The sequence below is a fragment of the Mytilinidion resinicola genome, assembly GCF_010093595.1.
Source record: "Mytilinidion resinicola strain CBS 304.34 unplaced genomic scaffold BDZ99scaffold_8, whole genome shotgun sequence".
Classification (NCBI taxonomy): Eukaryota; Fungi; Ascomycota; class Dothideomycetes; order Mytilinidiales; family Mytilinidiaceae; genus Mytilinidion; species Mytilinidion resinicola.
Window position 1 is genome coordinate 668,724 of NW_022985444.1, and position 15,717 is coordinate 684,440.

The 15,717-nt window shown below is 50.6% G+C and overlaps 7 protein-coding genes across 7 annotated transcripts; 3 read left to right on the top strand and 4 right to left on the bottom strand.

Moving 5' to 3' along the window:
• The first annotated feature begins 105 nt into the window (after window positions 1–105).
• Window positions 106–1,393, top strand: BDZ99DRAFT_462129 (Isochorismatase hydrolase). The gene has a single exon (XM_033719771.1). It carries the CDS (start codon window positions 579–581, stop codon window positions 1,194–1,196), a length of 618 nt encoding a protein of 205 aa, XP_033577777.1. The 5' UTR covers window positions 106–578; the 3' UTR covers window positions 1,197–1,393.
• Window positions 1,394–3,161: 1,768 nt separating this feature from the next.
• BDZ99DRAFT_352304 (PH domain-like protein) lies at window positions 3,162–3,527 on the top strand (the record flags this gene model as incomplete). Its single annotated transcript, XM_033714533.1, has 1 exon — window positions 3,162–3,527. A coding segment is annotated over one exon (366 nt), but the record flags the coding sequence as incomplete, so codon positions are not given.
• Window positions 3,356–4,845, bottom strand: BDZ99DRAFT_462130 (uncharacterized protein). The gene has a single exon (XM_033719772.1). The coding sequence runs from the start codon at window positions 4,787–4,789 to the stop codon at window positions 3,695–3,697; it is 1,095 nt and encodes a 364-aa protein (XP_033577779.1). The 5' UTR covers window positions 4,790–4,845; the 3' UTR covers window positions 3,356–3,694.
• Window positions 4,846–6,042: 1,197 nt separating this feature from the next.
• BDZ99DRAFT_385719 (uncharacterized protein) lies at window positions 6,043–7,533 on the bottom strand (the record flags this gene model as incomplete). Its single annotated transcript, XM_033715444.1, has 4 exons — window positions 6,043–6,224; window positions 6,522–6,654; window positions 6,710–7,088; window positions 7,463–7,533. Coding segments are annotated over 4 exons (765 nt in total), but the record flags the coding sequence as incomplete, so codon positions are not given.
• Window positions 7,534–9,887: 2,354 nt separating this feature from the next.
• BDZ99DRAFT_462131 (acyl-CoA N-acyltransferase) lies at window positions 9,888–11,152 on the bottom strand. Its single transcript, XM_033719773.1, has 2 exons — window positions 10,539–11,152; window positions 9,888–10,486 (listed from the first exon to the last, which is right to left on the bottom strand). Exons 1-2 carry the CDS (start codon window positions 10,855–10,857, stop codon window positions 10,131–10,133), a joined length of 675 nt encoding a protein of 224 aa, XP_033577781.1. The 5' UTR covers window positions 10,858–11,152; the 3' UTR covers window positions 9,888–10,130.
• A 322-nt stretch (window positions 11,153–11,474) lies between these two features.
• BDZ99DRAFT_462132 (uncharacterized protein) lies at window positions 11,475–14,054 on the top strand. Its single transcript, XM_033719774.1, has 6 exons — window positions 11,475–12,098; window positions 12,149–12,319; window positions 12,376–12,493; window positions 12,551–12,933; window positions 12,989–13,342; window positions 13,418–14,054. The coding sequence occupies exons 1-6, from the start codon at window positions 11,553–11,555 to the stop codon at window positions 13,763–13,765; spliced, it is 1,920 nt and encodes a 639-aa protein (XP_033577782.1). The 5' UTR covers window positions 11,475–11,552; the 3' UTR covers window positions 13,766–14,054.
• On the bottom strand, window positions 13,936–15,626 carry BDZ99DRAFT_415023 (Clavaminate synthase-like protein). The gene is made up of 5 exons (XM_033716743.1): window positions 15,248–15,626; window positions 14,953–15,189; window positions 14,823–14,896; window positions 14,610–14,773; window positions 13,936–14,541 (listed from the first exon to the last, which is right to left on the bottom strand). Exons 1-5 carry the CDS (start codon window positions 15,480–15,482, stop codon window positions 14,070–14,072), a joined length of 1,182 nt encoding a protein of 393 aa, XP_033577783.1. The 5' UTR covers window positions 15,483–15,626; the 3' UTR covers window positions 13,936–14,069.
• Between the last annotated feature and the right edge of the window lie 91 nt (window positions 15,627–15,717).

Consider the following 15,717-nt stretch of genomic DNA (forward strand, 5'->3'; position numbering starts at 1 on the left):
AAAGCCGCGGTTGATTGAACGAGAAATAGGGCCGATCAGGGTCCGGGCTATGGCCGAAGCCTTTCACGTGTTGTTTCATCTTCCACTCAACACCAAGCTCCTGTCTCCATGATCACATTCATCGAGAGGAGTTATTCAGCAATACTAGCTCAATTGACTAGTAACTTCATCCCATAGAGGTCTTAGCGCTAGTCGAGCTAATGAGATATCTCTGAGATTCGTCTTTCAACAAATGCTCAACACCCCTTGGACAATGCCTCGAAATACCATTGAAGCACTTCGACAGGACTTCAAATATCGCCCAGATCAACGAAGCCTCCCAAATTAACACATTCTCAATCTCTGAACTCCTACTTAGCGCTGAGATTAGTCCCCTTGTCTGTGTCTTCACTTTTCCCGCCCTATTCAACGTTGGTAAGCAGGCCTATTAGTCAAGTCCCTCCGGAGTGAAAGTACACGCCCTACTATTGACACCTCTCGTATATAAACGAGGAAAGATTCCTTCAAGCTTCTCATTCTATCCAAAAGTCTCTCAATCTAGAACGACTTTCCCACATCGATCAACAAGTCAAAAAGCAATGTCTTCTCGCACCGCTCTCGTCCTCATCGACGTCCAAGAGGGATTCTCCCATCCGACCCACTGGGGAGTAGCCCGCTCAACTCCCTCCCTCGAAGACAACATCCCAATCCTTCGATCCGCGTTCCGAGCAGCAGGAGCACACATCATCCACGTTCAACACGTCTCAGCCCACCCCGACTCACCACTCCACCCGTCTAACCCTGGAGTCAAATTCAAATCATGCGCCACTCCGCTCGCAGATGAGCCAATCTTAACGAAGCGCACGAACTCCGCCTTCATAGGCACAGATCTAGAAGAAAGACTAAGGGCGATGGACCTCAACCTCCTAGTCATAGCAGGTCTCACGACGATGCATTGCGTTAGCACTACGACGCGGATGGCTAGCAACTTGGGTGTGCTGAAGCATCCTTATGATGGAACTGGGGTGGATTGGGCGGGTAATGGGCGGATTGTGCTTGTGGGAGATGCTACAGCGGCTTTCATCACGGAAGAGGAGGTCAAGAAGGGGTGGAATGCGGAGCTCTTGCATGAGGTGCATCTAAGTGCGTTGACTGAGTTTTGTGAGGTCCAGACGACGGAGGAAGTGGTGAAGGACGTTGAGGGGAGGAACAAGTGATTTGAACGCAGTCTCTCCACTACGACGCATCAAGGCTCGACTATGCGCGTAAAGAAAAGTATTGCAAGCCTTTACATGTCGTTATTTTAGTAGAAGGGCTTGGCATTGGAAAAAACCGAATTTGGGTTCAGGATTCGTCTAGCGAGCTATTCTCCGAAAATACACGCAAAGCAGTATTCAAACAATAGTTCCGCGCACATCTCATTGAGGATTCTGCCCGTAATTCAATCCCCAAGAAGCAATGTTTCCCGAAGCTCGGTCTTTCTTGGATAGTGCGTCATGCAGGTGGTTGTGGGGATGTTTTGCACAGCCACAGCCCTCATGCAAAACACCAGGCATCAGACACCAGCGACCGCTCATGTCCCCTCTCATGAACACCATCCTGGGGATGATGGCGTTTCTTTTCAAGACATGGACCTCTCTTCTGCAAAAAATGATATTACTAGCTTGTTACCTGCCTGTATCAACGTACACCTCCCCTTCACTCATGCGGCGTACTTACCGGTGCTAGTTCAGCCTCGCTAACTCGTTCCAGGCTACGATATTGGTCTACATCGACGCCGATAATGATTGTTCGGATAAGCCACGCACATCAGCGCTCGTAAAAAGCATAAAAGCCGTCTACAGTGTACTCAGTTTGATTAAACCTCTTCTCACAACCAACGTTTTAGCCGGTGCTCGCAACGGAGCTGCCCTCCAAGCGAGCTTGCAATTTTGCATCAACGACTGTAGCATCACACTTGAGACTATCCAGCAAAATTTAAAAAGTCCTAGTAATGTCGAACGAGTCGGCGTCTTCCGTAAGGCCACTCCCTCCGAAAAAGAGACGGAGACTCAGTTCTTCAACCAGCAGGTGAAACTACATCATACTGCTCTGGCACTCGCTCTTCTAACTATCGAAATGTGAGACTTTTCATCTTCGGCAAAAAGCGAATTTTTATTAAACTCAAATCTCTCAGATGCAGCGCTACCCAAAATATCCCCAAACAGGACGTTACTCAAAGGCTCAAAGACCTGAAAGCCCAGATCAGCAAAGCCATGGAAGCAATCACGCTACACCAGCAAACCACCATCCCAAACACCTTGACAACCTTAACAACAGACCATAGCCGCGCTTCTAGCAATCTATATAAGCTTGCACTGCAAGCTGAAGCTCTGCGAGTAAATGCTAGTGTCGACACGAACGCGGCGTCAACGAAGAGGAAACCGCTACCACATGACATTTCCACCGCCCCCACAGCATCAAGCCCAGACTCAAGCCTCGAAATGGAGAAAGAACTTTTTGAAGAATTTAAACGGCTAGGCGACGAAAATCTAAGAATACACGATTACCGCAAAGCAGAAATCTGCTTCTTCGAAGCTACCGAGCTCTTCAGACTGTGCAACAAACCCCCAGACCCAGAAGGTGTCGACGACATCCAATCCAGGCTCGCGTTAGCATACTGCGCGCAGGCAAAATGGCACCCCGCCGAATTGATTCTCTCCCCAATGCTGGAGTCCGGCCGCATTCTGGACTTAGTAGCGACGCATTGCCTACATGCCTTAGCCATGGGCTACCTCTACATGGGCAAGCTCGACCTTGCCGAGCGCGCATGTCGGGGAGCCCTAGACTGGAAAGAGAAGAAGTTTGGGAAAGAATACTGCTCGTATCTCGTGACCGCCGAGATTCTGGCACGCATATGCTACACGAAAGGTCTGCGCGACGAGGCCGACTCATGGCGTCTCATGCTCCCAGCGAACTTGTGGCTACATGGGAACAATGCGTGGGAGCTGTACCTGACGATGAGCTGTCCAGAACTCGACACTACGCCGACTGACTCCGATGGCCGAAGCGTTGAAGGGAGTAGTAGCGCGAAGAGATGGGAACGATACCGGTCAGGACACGTCCCTAGCGAGACTATCACGGAGGCAGACTACCCGGAGTTCTCTCCTTCCCCTACCTCCTCCCCCACTACCGCCAGCCCCTCAAAGGAAGGATTCACCAAACTCCTCAAAATCCGCGGCAAGCTCTTCATCTTCCACCGCTCCAACAGCACGTGGGAAGCTCGTGGCGCCGGAGAAGTCGTCTTGGTAAAGTACAAGAGCAACGGGGTGACGCGGTTGATGATGCGGCAGGACAAGACCTTGAATCTGATTGCGGATCATAGGGTAGATCCTGGGACTAAGATATCGTTGAATACGACGAGCGATCGGAGTTGGGTATTTAACGCGAAGGATGATGTGGCTGAGGGAAAGCCAACGAACTTGACGCTTGCGCTTCGGTTTGAGAATAGTGAGAAGGCGGGGCTGTTTAGAGAAGCTTTTGTGAAGGCGCAGGAGGGGAACGCGGAGGCGTTGATACCGGGGGGATGGGTGGAGGGTTGAGGGTGGGTGGTTTTGTGGTTTTTAGAGAGGCGAGGTCTAAGAAGTAAGTCCTTATGACTGATTATTACCTCTTGCTCTCTATGATGCTGTACTCTACCGATCGATGAATAGTCATTCATATCAGCAAAACATGTCTATTTTCTCCTCTCAAAAACCATCTCCTCCATCCCAAACTCCCTCGTCCAATCCGCCTTCTTATCCACCAGTCCCTCTACTCCCGTCAAGCAATCAAGCGCCACGTTCATCCTTTCGAAACCTCTATGATTCCTCATCGGCTCCCTAAAACTCTCCCTCTTAATCAGTCTCGCAACTTCCAACCGTGGCGCACACGTCCTCAATCTTTGAACAGCCGCAGCCATATCTCTCACGTGATTGACCTGGTGCCGATCGCCTGCGCGGCAGCTCCTACTACTATCGAGGAAGCCGTCTCGCCCCATCTTGGCCCACGTCGTGAGATTGATAACGAGTTCGCGGAGTGGGATAGTAGTAGTAGCGGTAGAACCGGATAAGGAGAGGACGTCTGGACAAATCCACGGCATCCTGACGCACAGCCTCCTCAGCGTCGGAAGATGCGCCGCGATGCCGAGGCACGTTTGGCACGTCGCGGGTTCCTTTTCGTAGTGGTAACATTCATACTGCACATCAATCACGAGACTAGTAAGCGCCCTCTGCGGCGCGGAAAGCAGAGCATTGAATTCGGGGAATTGCAGCACGCGTGGGAGGGACCAGATCCCAACTACGGCGGGGCGGGAGACGGAGACGCGGATGTCGAGCGCTTTGAGGTGAGGGCTCGCGCGGAGGAGGGCTGGCAAGGCGATGTAGCTGGATATGCTGGGTATGCAGCACGTGTGCTCGTATGTAGTCCCATTTTCGGGGACGTGGTGGCCGCGGAATTGTGTCGCGTTGAAGGTGATGTCTAGGAGGTCGAGTTCGAGAGAGCGAAGGTTGGTTGAAAGGATTTCTAGGATTGTTTTGGATGTGCGGTCGTGCAGTATTGGTGGTGGGATTCTTGGCGGTGTTGTAATGTTCTCCTGAGCTCTGGTTTCGGGACGTATAAATTCGCCATTTTCTCTTGGGACAAACTTGACATGTTCGAAGGCGATGGAGTGGGCAATTGCGAACCAGCGTTTGCTGATTGTTAAGAGGGATAGCTGGACTGGAAAGTCGCTCACGCCTGCGTGGCGGAGGATTTGGAGGTAGAGTTCTGTTGGAAGAGACTCTAGGGACATCTTTAAAGAAAGCAGTTGCGTGTAAAGAAGAAACGTATGAAATTGCAGTGTTTAAGAGGCGAAAGAGTTTGTTGAGCTTATGCTGACTCCAGGAGAACAAAAAACGGTGAAGAGGCCCATAGATAGCATTAACTAAGCCTATTCGGGACTGACCAATCCTCGTCTCGAGTCTCAGCCCAGACATGATTAGTTGATAAGGGCCGGCTATGGCGTTGTTGAGTGAGCACCGTGGTGTCAGCGCTGGCTAGTTTGACAATGAAGCAAAGCGCAAGACAGGACTAGTTACCCGAACCTAACGATGGAGTTATATGCATTCTATGGCAGCAGGCTATCTCTTGGGGTGGGTCAAAGAGCACGGAGGTGCAGCAGAGGGTGTTTCTATCACTGCATCTTGTAACTTAGAGCCTCAATACTTTATGAACGCTACTTCTGCCTCTATTATAGCCTTGTAGCGATCCTGCATGGAATCAATTAGGTAGGTTGTACTTAGATGCATTTCTAGTCACGTGATAAGACTATATCAATCCGGGTGACGCCCGATCGTATATCACCAAAGATAAACAAAAATCTGTCACGTGTTTCAACGGTTTAAAATATCAACCTTCGATCAATTAGGCCTCTTGGTACTGATTGATTGGACCTTTTTACGATGGCCGATTGATTGAAGCAATCTACCAAGACTTCAATCACGACAATCAGTTGATTGATTCCTAGCCCTGGAGATCTTTAGCTACATCGAGGCCGACCTTTGTATTTGGCGAGTATCTAGAGCCACAAAGCCGATACTTCAGCTCTAAACAACGTCCAAGGGCCATAGCAAGAACTTTGAGATACAGGTCAGGCCGACCTTCCAGATGATTTCTTTAATTGACCATGGAGGGCCAAAAAGGGCAAAGCCCGCGGAGCTTCACGAGGCCCAGAAATGCTATCTGCTCTTTAGCCCAGCAGGATTTAGAAGTTAGAGTGCCTTAAGATACACTCAGAGTATGCTCCACCTTAAGTCTCAAAGCCTTCTCTCATTGAACGGGGCATTTCGCGAAGGAAAATGGTAGCAACCACACTAATAAGAAGTACACCACAGGAGATCCCTTTGTATGTCAGTAATTGCTATCATGAGGAGTGTCATCTTACGAACCAAATGCTTTTTCTGTGGATGAAATGAAGGCATCTAGTACAGACTGTCGTACGTTTGGAGGGAGCTCTCGAATGTAGTCAAGACTCTCCAAGCATTTCCGGATAATCTATGATTGCCGTTAGACATGACGGGCAGGCGGGGTTTGAGCGTGTCTCACCTCATCCGCGTTCGAATAATGGCTGAGTCGAGAGTGGAGATTGGATTTTACTAAGGCGCCAGTAGTGGCTAATGAAATTGCGATGCCGAGATCTCCGGATACTGCCAGTCCAAGGTCGAAGAATGCGTAGAGTAACGGTTGATCTTTAGATCACGTTAGACACATTTGCAACAAATTGAGAATTGACGTCGTACCTTCTGTGTCTACTAATGAGAGTAGAGAGACGAGCCAACAGCTTTCTGAAAACCCTTCGTTGAACCCAACGAGCAGCAAAAACGGAGCAAACAACGGCTGTTCAGGATCTGCGAAACATTAATGAGCATGTAGGGGGGATATAGGTGTCGCTTGATACATACGGATCCATCCTAAAGCGAAAAAGAGGTAGATGAGGACGTTTGCGAAGATATTTATCTGCCAGAATGGTTTAAATTTGCGATAACGCCTAATCACAATGCCTCCAAGGATAGTGCCAAATGGTCGACCGAGATAGACACATGTTAATGCCCAGTCGCTGAATGTAGAGCTAGCGTTGAAGGACCGAGCTTCCAAATAAGTTCCAAAGCTATAAAGGAGCTGGGCTTTAGGTTAGCTGGCACAGATACAGCAAGTGCTTGGGGGTACACTGAACTTGATCAAAGGCAAAGTTTATAGGGAGGCCGCACGCAAACACGGCAATAACAGCTGGCATGCGAATAAATCGCATCGGTATAATGGGAGAAGTGGCTACTCGAGTTTCGACATAATAGAAGAGAGAAACGAAGAACGGCGTGAGACTAAGTAAAATAATCTCTACTGGATGATTCCATGGGAGGAGGTCTCCACCAAGATTAATAGCAAACAGGGGTGTTGCAACAGCTAAGAGAAGAAGAAGAGCTCCTAGGAAGTCCACACGTTTGGCTGCATGTAGTGATTTTGGTTTGTCCGTCCCTGGTAACCGTAGAGTAAGGTATAGAGCGACGACTGCGACAGCCATCAAGCAGAATTGCAGTCCAAAAGCTCTACATAGACTATCAGCAAGCTAGACTTTAATTACTTCGAAGGTGTTTTTCTGAGCAACTCACGAGCGGAAGCCAAAGTTATCGATTATGGTTGACCCAAGCGGACCTCCCAGCATGAGTGCACAAGTTTCGGTAATGACAACAGTGCTTTTCCATAACGGCAAGTCGTATAGTTTGACCAGATCTTGACAGTCAGTATAACTTCAATGCAGGTTCAGGCGGCTATGACGCACCATTCATGATAACAACGACGAGGAACTGAAGACCAGCAGAACCAGTTCCGACGGCGACTCGCGATAAAGCGAGCTGCCAAAGGTGGTAGCTCGTAGAACTTGTCGAAGTCAGCTGTCGAACTACCGTAGGATGCATAGAAGACGATGTACCAGAGGAAAAGCCCTATCGCCATAGCAGCGGCAGCAATCAGAGTGGTCTTCCGATGGCCATAGATCTGAGAGGCATGTCCATACTACCACAAGTTAGTCGTAGTAATCGGAAGCCAGCCATGCAGCGCAGTTCATACCAAAGGTTGGAATGCGGATTCTGTAACAGTGAACCCCAATACGATCCAACTTGCGTTGTGAAACTCGTGGAGTGCGGTAGCTACGTGGGATCAGCATTTGCGAACGGCTGGAGTTGTCAGTTCCCTACCGATGCGGCGACTATAGTTTGCGCTTATGAGGGAAGAGTCAAAGCCGACGACGAAGGTACTTTATGCTAGTCAATCTTTGTGTTGTGGTTTAGAGAAGTGGACGGGAGGTGGGTACCACAGAAGTAAGGCTGGGCCAGCGTAAAGCAACAGGCGCCGGTTGCTAGTTTCCCGCGATCTCGAAAACACGGGTTCAGCTAGGAGCGGATCTGAGGCCTCCCACCCGAGAGAAGCCTGGTTTTGCTCATCGTCACTACTCGAAAGAAGAGGACTTGGGTCCGATGAAGCCATCTGCACGCTTTTCTGAACTCGGTGTAGAATCATATGAGCGCAGCAAGCTTCGCCGATTCGACTTGGACACGGCTATCGTAACCTTGATCAAGAAGATCCGATCGATAGGTGCCGTATTCGCTGTGATGTGCTTCAAGAAACAATTCTGTGATATGTCCGCAAAGCTGCGGGTTGAGAGGTTGCAGGTGGGTAGGTAGAAGGAGCGGGAGGAGGGCTCGGGTGGTGCCTAGCGCCAAAAGGCGCCTTGCCTGGCTGGCGCCCTGGGCAGGTCTCACCGATCAGACGGGAACCTCAAGGTTGTGACCACGCGAGGCTCCACGTCCCATCGACGCACCATTGGAGAGGTCGCATTAAGCACAGCACGGCAAGGCCAAAGCGGCAGGGTCTGTTGGCACTGTGGAAAGACCAGAGCCCCAGACATGAAACATGAATGGTAGCAGCTAAATATCCGGATTCATTGACGGCCACCTATGCATCCCCATGTACATACAGCCCCAGCCCAGTGCACTACGATTTAAACATAAGAGAAGCAAGTGGTTTGCCCACGAGAACATGCCGAGGATTCAATGCCGCCTACGAAACGAGAAACGCCCCCGTCCGCCACAATCTTGCTCCTTATATCCAAATTTACAAAACCCAAAGCAAAAGAAAAACTTCCCGGCCCGCATAGCCTTCACAGTTGTAGCGCTGAGCCTGATGTCGCTCATCCGGAACAGGCTAGTCCGCGGTCGCCACACTCAAGAGGTGCTTTGCCTAACTGGACGCACCTCACCTATTAAGACCTGCTCTGCTGGGTGGAATTGTAGCGCTACTCACGAGGATGATATGTCTCGCAAACTTTGCTGATATAGCCTTTCTCCCACGGGTCTCCCCACTCTCTCGAGTAGAAACCGTTCCAACGGCCGCTCGTCTGGCAACGCTGAGGCTGCCCCTCCAACTCTTCCCCAAAAAGGAAAGAGCTCTGGACGCAACGATGACAGAGACCAGGAGCTTTGAGGACCTGAGTCCTCTGTAGAGACGAACACCGCGGGCGAGCAATCTTGACTATCGTCTATCCAGGTTCCGACCGCTTTCAAAGTCTCATCACACGACCTAGATAGGCTCGTCTCGTCAACCACGGGGTCAGTAGCTTGCTTCCTATTCATCTGTAAGATATTGATAAACATTCAGTGACATGCTAGCTCACATTTTTTGGCCTTTTGATATGCGGCAACCCATGAGAGTTGTTCTGGATGCCTGGATCAAGAAGTTGCTTCCCGTTTGCGTGGTTTGACGCGAAGAGTTTAAGGTGTGTAACACCCATCTTTATGATCTCGAAAAGTCTTCAAAGGGATCTCTCCGATCTCCTAAAGAGGTACTCGGCGAGATTTTTCACATCCTCATAGTGTCTACGCAACCAATTGCTGGTGGCTCTCTGGTTCTGTCCGACTTCCCAAAGAGGTGGTCGGAGAGATTTTCACATCCTCATGGTGTCTACACAACTCATTGGTGATGGTTATCTGACTCTGTCCGACTTCCCAAAAAGTATTTAAGGGTCACTCAATCCCTGTAACTAGCTCCTTGCCGCTATCGATTGATGCAGGCACAGAGTCGTTGTGATGCCTCGTTTTGGGGACCATGTCCTAGCTCCAGTGTGGGGAGTAAGCCGACGGAGCGAGCAATCCCTCTCTAATCGATTACTTGGCACCGCTCACTAAGGAAAGATTAGGAGCTGCTCAAACCGGTTATGGACGTGGCACGGACCTCTATTCACTCTATGCGTAGAATAGGGGTACCCTTGGTGGCTATAACAACGCATAAAACGCCCTATAACGCGTTGAAAAACGCGTAAGCGGAGTGAATTCACTGATTTGCAACCCTTTAATTCATCCTAATCCCAGGCCTGCTCTCCGACTGGATTGTCTAAGTCCACTTCGGAGGTTGTTTGCAACAGATTGCTCGCGCGGGTTTGGTTACGGTCGGCTTACTCCTCACGCTGCATAGCTCTGTCGCGGCGCCACGCTGTCTTCCATAATACCTTCACGATTGTGCTAATGATACTCTCCTGATTCGATCGAATCAAACAGACAACTTCATTTTTTACTTGATCTATCCCCACAGAATACAGAATCGTTTCAGTCCGATTTCTTGTATTCCAAGCAATATACTGTGAGTTTTTCATCCTCGTCATCCACTTGCACAGTTACAGACCCAAGAAGATCAAAGCACAAGTGCTCATATAGGTTTTTACCCATTGAACTTCCCAGAACAGTAGCCATGTAGTCCTTCTCTCTTGCTTTCTCCATCCCCCATTTGCAAAGCATGGTTCCGGCCCCTTGTCCACGGAAGTCAGGATGAGTAGCAAGAAGCCACAAGTGATATTGCTTTTTGCCATACTTGCTGAAGTACTTGTTGAAAGCTTCGTCTAAGGTCTTTGCGAACTCTTTGAAATGTCTTTTGTTGACATCACGCCTTGAATCAATGCCAAGATCTACCATGTACTCAATATGGGCGTAAATTTTCATGGGGCGGCTACGACTTACTTCCACCTTTCGAGTTGGTGAGGACAGACATATCCCATACTGCGAGAGATATCGGCTTGTTGGCAGTTTCGCCGTCCGATTCTACAGGGGCGGTGACAACCAAGACGGCGAACTTCTCTGGTTGGTCAATATATTCCTCGTACTCCTGTCTGGTCCATTTCCAGTTGTCTTCTGGATACTTCTTGCGCTCGGGGAAACGATAATCGAACTCCGGATCGTCTGGAAACCCCGCTTGAGCCACTTTCGTAATGTCGTCGAGGTCTGCCTTGGTGGCGAGACGAAGAGTCAGCTTTGCCTCAGGCCTACGAAGCTGCGTCATGGTTGGTTGAACGTCTCTCGACGCCTCGAGGTCCTGGAGATGTAGAAAGTGAGGCAGGGCTGGCGGTTTTGGGCGCGCGAGGCAGATATGCGCTGGCGAGGGCATCCTAACTTCCAATATCGAGGCCCAATGTTATGATGAGGCGCCCTGGGGCTCACCGATATCTGGAATGTGCACCCGCAGGACCAGTCTTCGAGGGCGGAGAAAATGTCACGACAGGACTCTCCGATTGCTTCTTTTGGAGGACTAAACCCAATTTGCAGGCCTCTCCGAGTGCCTAATCTGGAGGGTTTGGTGCACAGTGTGCGGCGACTGGCAGGGCTGGTGAGGCTGCAGGCCGGCGCGCATGGGCCGCGGTGCTGGGCGAGGGGAGGCGCCCAATCAAGCCAGCGCGTCGAATCTCACGCAGCCTTGGGAGGCTCTCTCCGACTCCCTGTTGCAGTTTAGTCCGACCGCCTTCCGTCGAACCTTGGAAACAGTGCTTCCGACCGATCACCTCCTTGGGCTTAGATCGCCCTTCCGTGCCACGTCCACGTGTTCGCGCCCATCCACACCTCACGCTCGCATGAGGGCCTCACGGGCAGCTGCAACGGGAGGCTGAGCGGCCACGCCTCTTACAAAGGCACTGTCCCACCAAGCGTCTGGAGGCTCCGCTTGTCTGCATCCAGCCAAGATTCAACCGTCTTCTGTGTAATATGTCACTGCATTGGGATCCTCTCCATGGCTCTTTGGATGGCGACGTGGAGTTCTCGAGCTATCCGTTCCTCCCTCCTGACCCTTTCGACCCGGATCTGCTCTTCGACTTGGGAGATGATGCGCCTCGTGGCGGCTTTACTCAATCGGCATCTGCTGGTTTCACTGGGCCTGCATTTCCTGATGGCTACGGCATCGCTGATGATGGTGTTGCTTCTGCACAGAACGAGGTCGCGGCCGTCTCCACCTTATGTTCTCCACTTGACTTCCTCTCGGACCCTTCCTTGTCATTGCTCAACGTGGAACTGCCTTCAGAGCCATTCCACTCATCGTTCGCCCAAATCCAAGGTTCTCCTGCCGAGTTCAGTACAGCCAGTGACAACTCTTCTGGTGCGAACTGCCTTTGGAACAATGCCCTACAGCAGCAGCAGCCTGTACAAGCGCCACCGGAGGAGCAAGTCGGGTCGACACAACCGCAGCTGGCTAAATCTCGTGGGAGGAAAAGGAAAGGCTCCGCCTTGAGACATGATGTCTTGAACTCGGATTCCGTACGTATTACTTGCCTCTTTTACTTCTTCAACGCTAACGAAGTCCACAGAGGCCGAATAAAGTGGTCAAAAGGGATACCGGCGGGAGACTTCAAGGCGTCTTCCGTGTGCACGGTGCTAGCCAGAAGATCCGGTCATCACTCGACGAGAAATCCCAGAGGGCTACCACGTTGACCCGAAAACTCGGGGTTTGCGACAAGTGTCGCCGCCATAAAACACGGGTGAGTAAAGTAGGTGATGCAGTTCAGATTGGCAAGAGCTCACGCATGTGTCGCAGTGTGACATGCCGGACAACCCATACCAGCCTTGTGGAAGATGCGCCAGACTCGTCACAGATATTCTCCGCGATCCTTGTATCCGAGTAGATATCCTTGGGATCAACTTGCATAGACTAGGCATGTGCATGCTGCCTTAATCCGATAAAGATCCGGGCTAATTAAATTGCTATCCAGGCTCTACACTCAACAATAATCTGGAAACGTGGACGAATAGGAAGCGAGACCTAGACGGCATGCTCCATCTGCCCACTGTCCTTGGGTCCCCGCGTACAATCACTCTCACGCAAGAGATCGGAGTAACACTCCAGGTCACTGTTTCGCGGTTCCAGCCTGAGGCTGGGGATGCAATTACCTACGGCTGGGTGGACCCTGAAGGGAACCATAGGGAGCTCGGTATGCCACCATACTACATCAGCGATATGTCTCAAGCATCGAAAAACATGCAAGAGTACGGTCGACGCTCTTGCTCTCTGTACATTGAGTCTCTCTTGGACGGCACAAACCCTATTATCTGGAAGACCTTTGAGGCAGCGTGCCGCTACGTTACGGTCACAAAGGTATGGCCTGTCGCGAATGACTCCGTCACTAGAGATAAGCTAACTTGCGCTCTAGAGCAGTCTTGTGTCGGATGCGCTGAGCTTCTGGGCCGCTACTCGCCTTACCGAGCGAACATGGCGCATTTGTGATAGCGACACTCTCGGAGTCGAACCATTTGCAGAGCCGGGAAACCCGTGGAACGGAATTGTCCCCGTCACGCCAATCATGGACACTCAGCTCGACGAACTTGCCATCAAATGCTTACTTTTGCCACTCAAGGACAAAGTTCTCCGGGGAATAAAACGGAAAATCGACGAAAAGAAAAGGGAGAACTGGTTCGAAATCTTTCTTGCCACGTTTATCGTCATGTGTAACGTTGAATGGATATTATCGGATGTGATTGACTATACTACTCGTCATGGCATGACGGTATGCAATGAAGTCCCCAAGACTCCCATTCTCAACTGATATGACAGTACAAGGATAAAAGCTAACCACTTACAGGCAAAATCTCGAGGACGGCCATCTCTTACCCAGGGCTATGTTCATGCATGCAAGACCCTGCTAGCATACTTCCATTTCGCAAACAACGGCGCAGCTCCCCTAAAGCTTAATTGGAAGAAGCCACAGGATGCTGCTAAAATAATGTCTCTCGAACAGCTCACTTACTTGAACGGGCTACAGGAGGAGGTCGCTCGCCAAGAAGCAAGGCTTGGTACTCTGAAAGACCTTCCGATGTACAAGGCTGAGATGTACTGGTGCTTTCAGACTCTGTCTTTGGATTGGCGAGCAGACATGCCACATGCCGGGCCAATCGATGACTTTACAGAAGAGGATTTCTTAACATCTTGAAAATACTCGTGGCAGCTTCTTGAGGTAGAGACAAAAGTGCTGTGAAAAACACATGATAGAGCTAGTGAGAAATGCTTGGGAGAGCAGGGCCATAGTTGTTTCTGGCCGGGCCAACATCGACACACTCTTCAAGGATCTATCATCAACCATGGGAAACGGCTCTTGGACCTAATATGATGGCATTGCATGTGTACGTTCAAAAATTTGACGAGTTTATGAAACATAAGGCATAGGGAAACTACAAATAGACAATCGTTAAGTGAGCAATTCAGTTCAATCCGGTTATTCAAGATCGCCTCCCCAATTAGCCATTAGTCGGAGCTTCCTCCTCCATCCCGGCCTCGTACCTTGTGCACCAGGTCTCGTGCCTACTTCCATCTGCACGATTCGGACCATACATCTTCTTCCAGCCGGCCACGGCCGACACTGGGACCTGCCAATTCTGCTCGGGATCACGGAAGAACATCTTGAGCAAATGGCGCTTCATGTATTCGCCCCCTTCACTGAATGCTTCTCGCGCATGTAGCATTGCCATATCATTAACGAAGACGATATCGCCTTTTCCCATGGGCAGAGGGACCGAGTTCGCGGCCGCGGTAAACTGAACTGCGTCTATGGCCTCTAGTTGAGCCTGCGTGGGCGCGGGTAGAGCTGGATTCCGTTTGCGCTGCCAACCTGTGATAGGGTAGCGCGAAAATCGCAAGAGCACACTTTCTCCGCTAACGCGGTCCAGGAAGGGGACGGAAAGAGGTGGTGACTTTTGGTAGTCTTTGAAGCTACGACATGGTAAGTCCAGTATGCACCACGGTACCTGTCGAATTCTTGGAAGTGCGTTAATACGTACGTATCCAGGACCCAAGTCTCCGCTAGAGTTTTCAGCACGTCTGGTCTCTTCGCGGCCAACTGGTTATACAGCTGCCACGAGCTTGAAACTAGTGTTCTTCCTCCCTCCGACGCCGTATCGAGGCAGTAAAGGCCCATGATTTCGCAGTTGTCCGAGTGGAAAGACTTCAGTGGGTAAGATAGCTGGATGTTCGAATATGATGCGAATACGTACCAGATGCGTGTTCGTAAACCCAGGTGCCTTGCTCTCTGCTTCGGGATTCTCTCCGGCTACATTCACAATATGGGCTAGCGAGCCCTCCAACGTTAGCGACTACACTCCTCTGAAGGCACGTATTACCTACCAAGCACACCTTCATAGCTGCGATCCACGAAACCCCTTTGAGGAGCGACATGAGCCGCGAGACCTGCATAGACGGCAGCGTTTTGCTTGGGCGTGTATTTGGATGGATCGATTCCTCGCACGATCTTGAAGCCTATGCCCGTGTAGCACTGAGTCGAAACTTGTTTGAGGCGCTGAGAGAGCGAGCTAGGCAGCGAGAAGGTATCAATTGAGATATCGGACAGTTCATCCGAATGAGCTTTCCCATGGCATCAGTCAACGCGCCGGCATGATTCAGGCATTCGAGCGTGGCCCACCTTCAAACATCGCAAGAGCAGCATCGATTTCTTTGACATCCTCTTTGCTGAGCTCTAGCACCCATTCAGATTTCTTTTTTTCGACTTCGGCGCGCGTCCACGCCAGCGGAGAATGCAGCTCTCTCGGATAACCTGTAGGGAGATCAGTCTCAGTGGCTTTCTTGCCATGCTGCTTTGCCCAAAAGCGGACAGCGTCTAATTCCGTAGGGTGGTAGGACAAGCATGTGGTAGCCATGTTTTGTGCGAAATTATGAGTGTTTGGACTGGTTGGTTAGGCGTACGATTCCGATGGTCGCCCGGCAATCTGTTCAGCGGCCCTTATGAAGACCTTTTCCGTTGGCTCCTTTCCCGCGGATGATGAGGCTCAACTAATCCCTGGTTAAAAGACTCATTTTCACTTTATTTCAGCAGATAAGAATCATTGGTCGAGAATGCAGTGGTGATATGCATGTGACCTGCACTTGATCTCC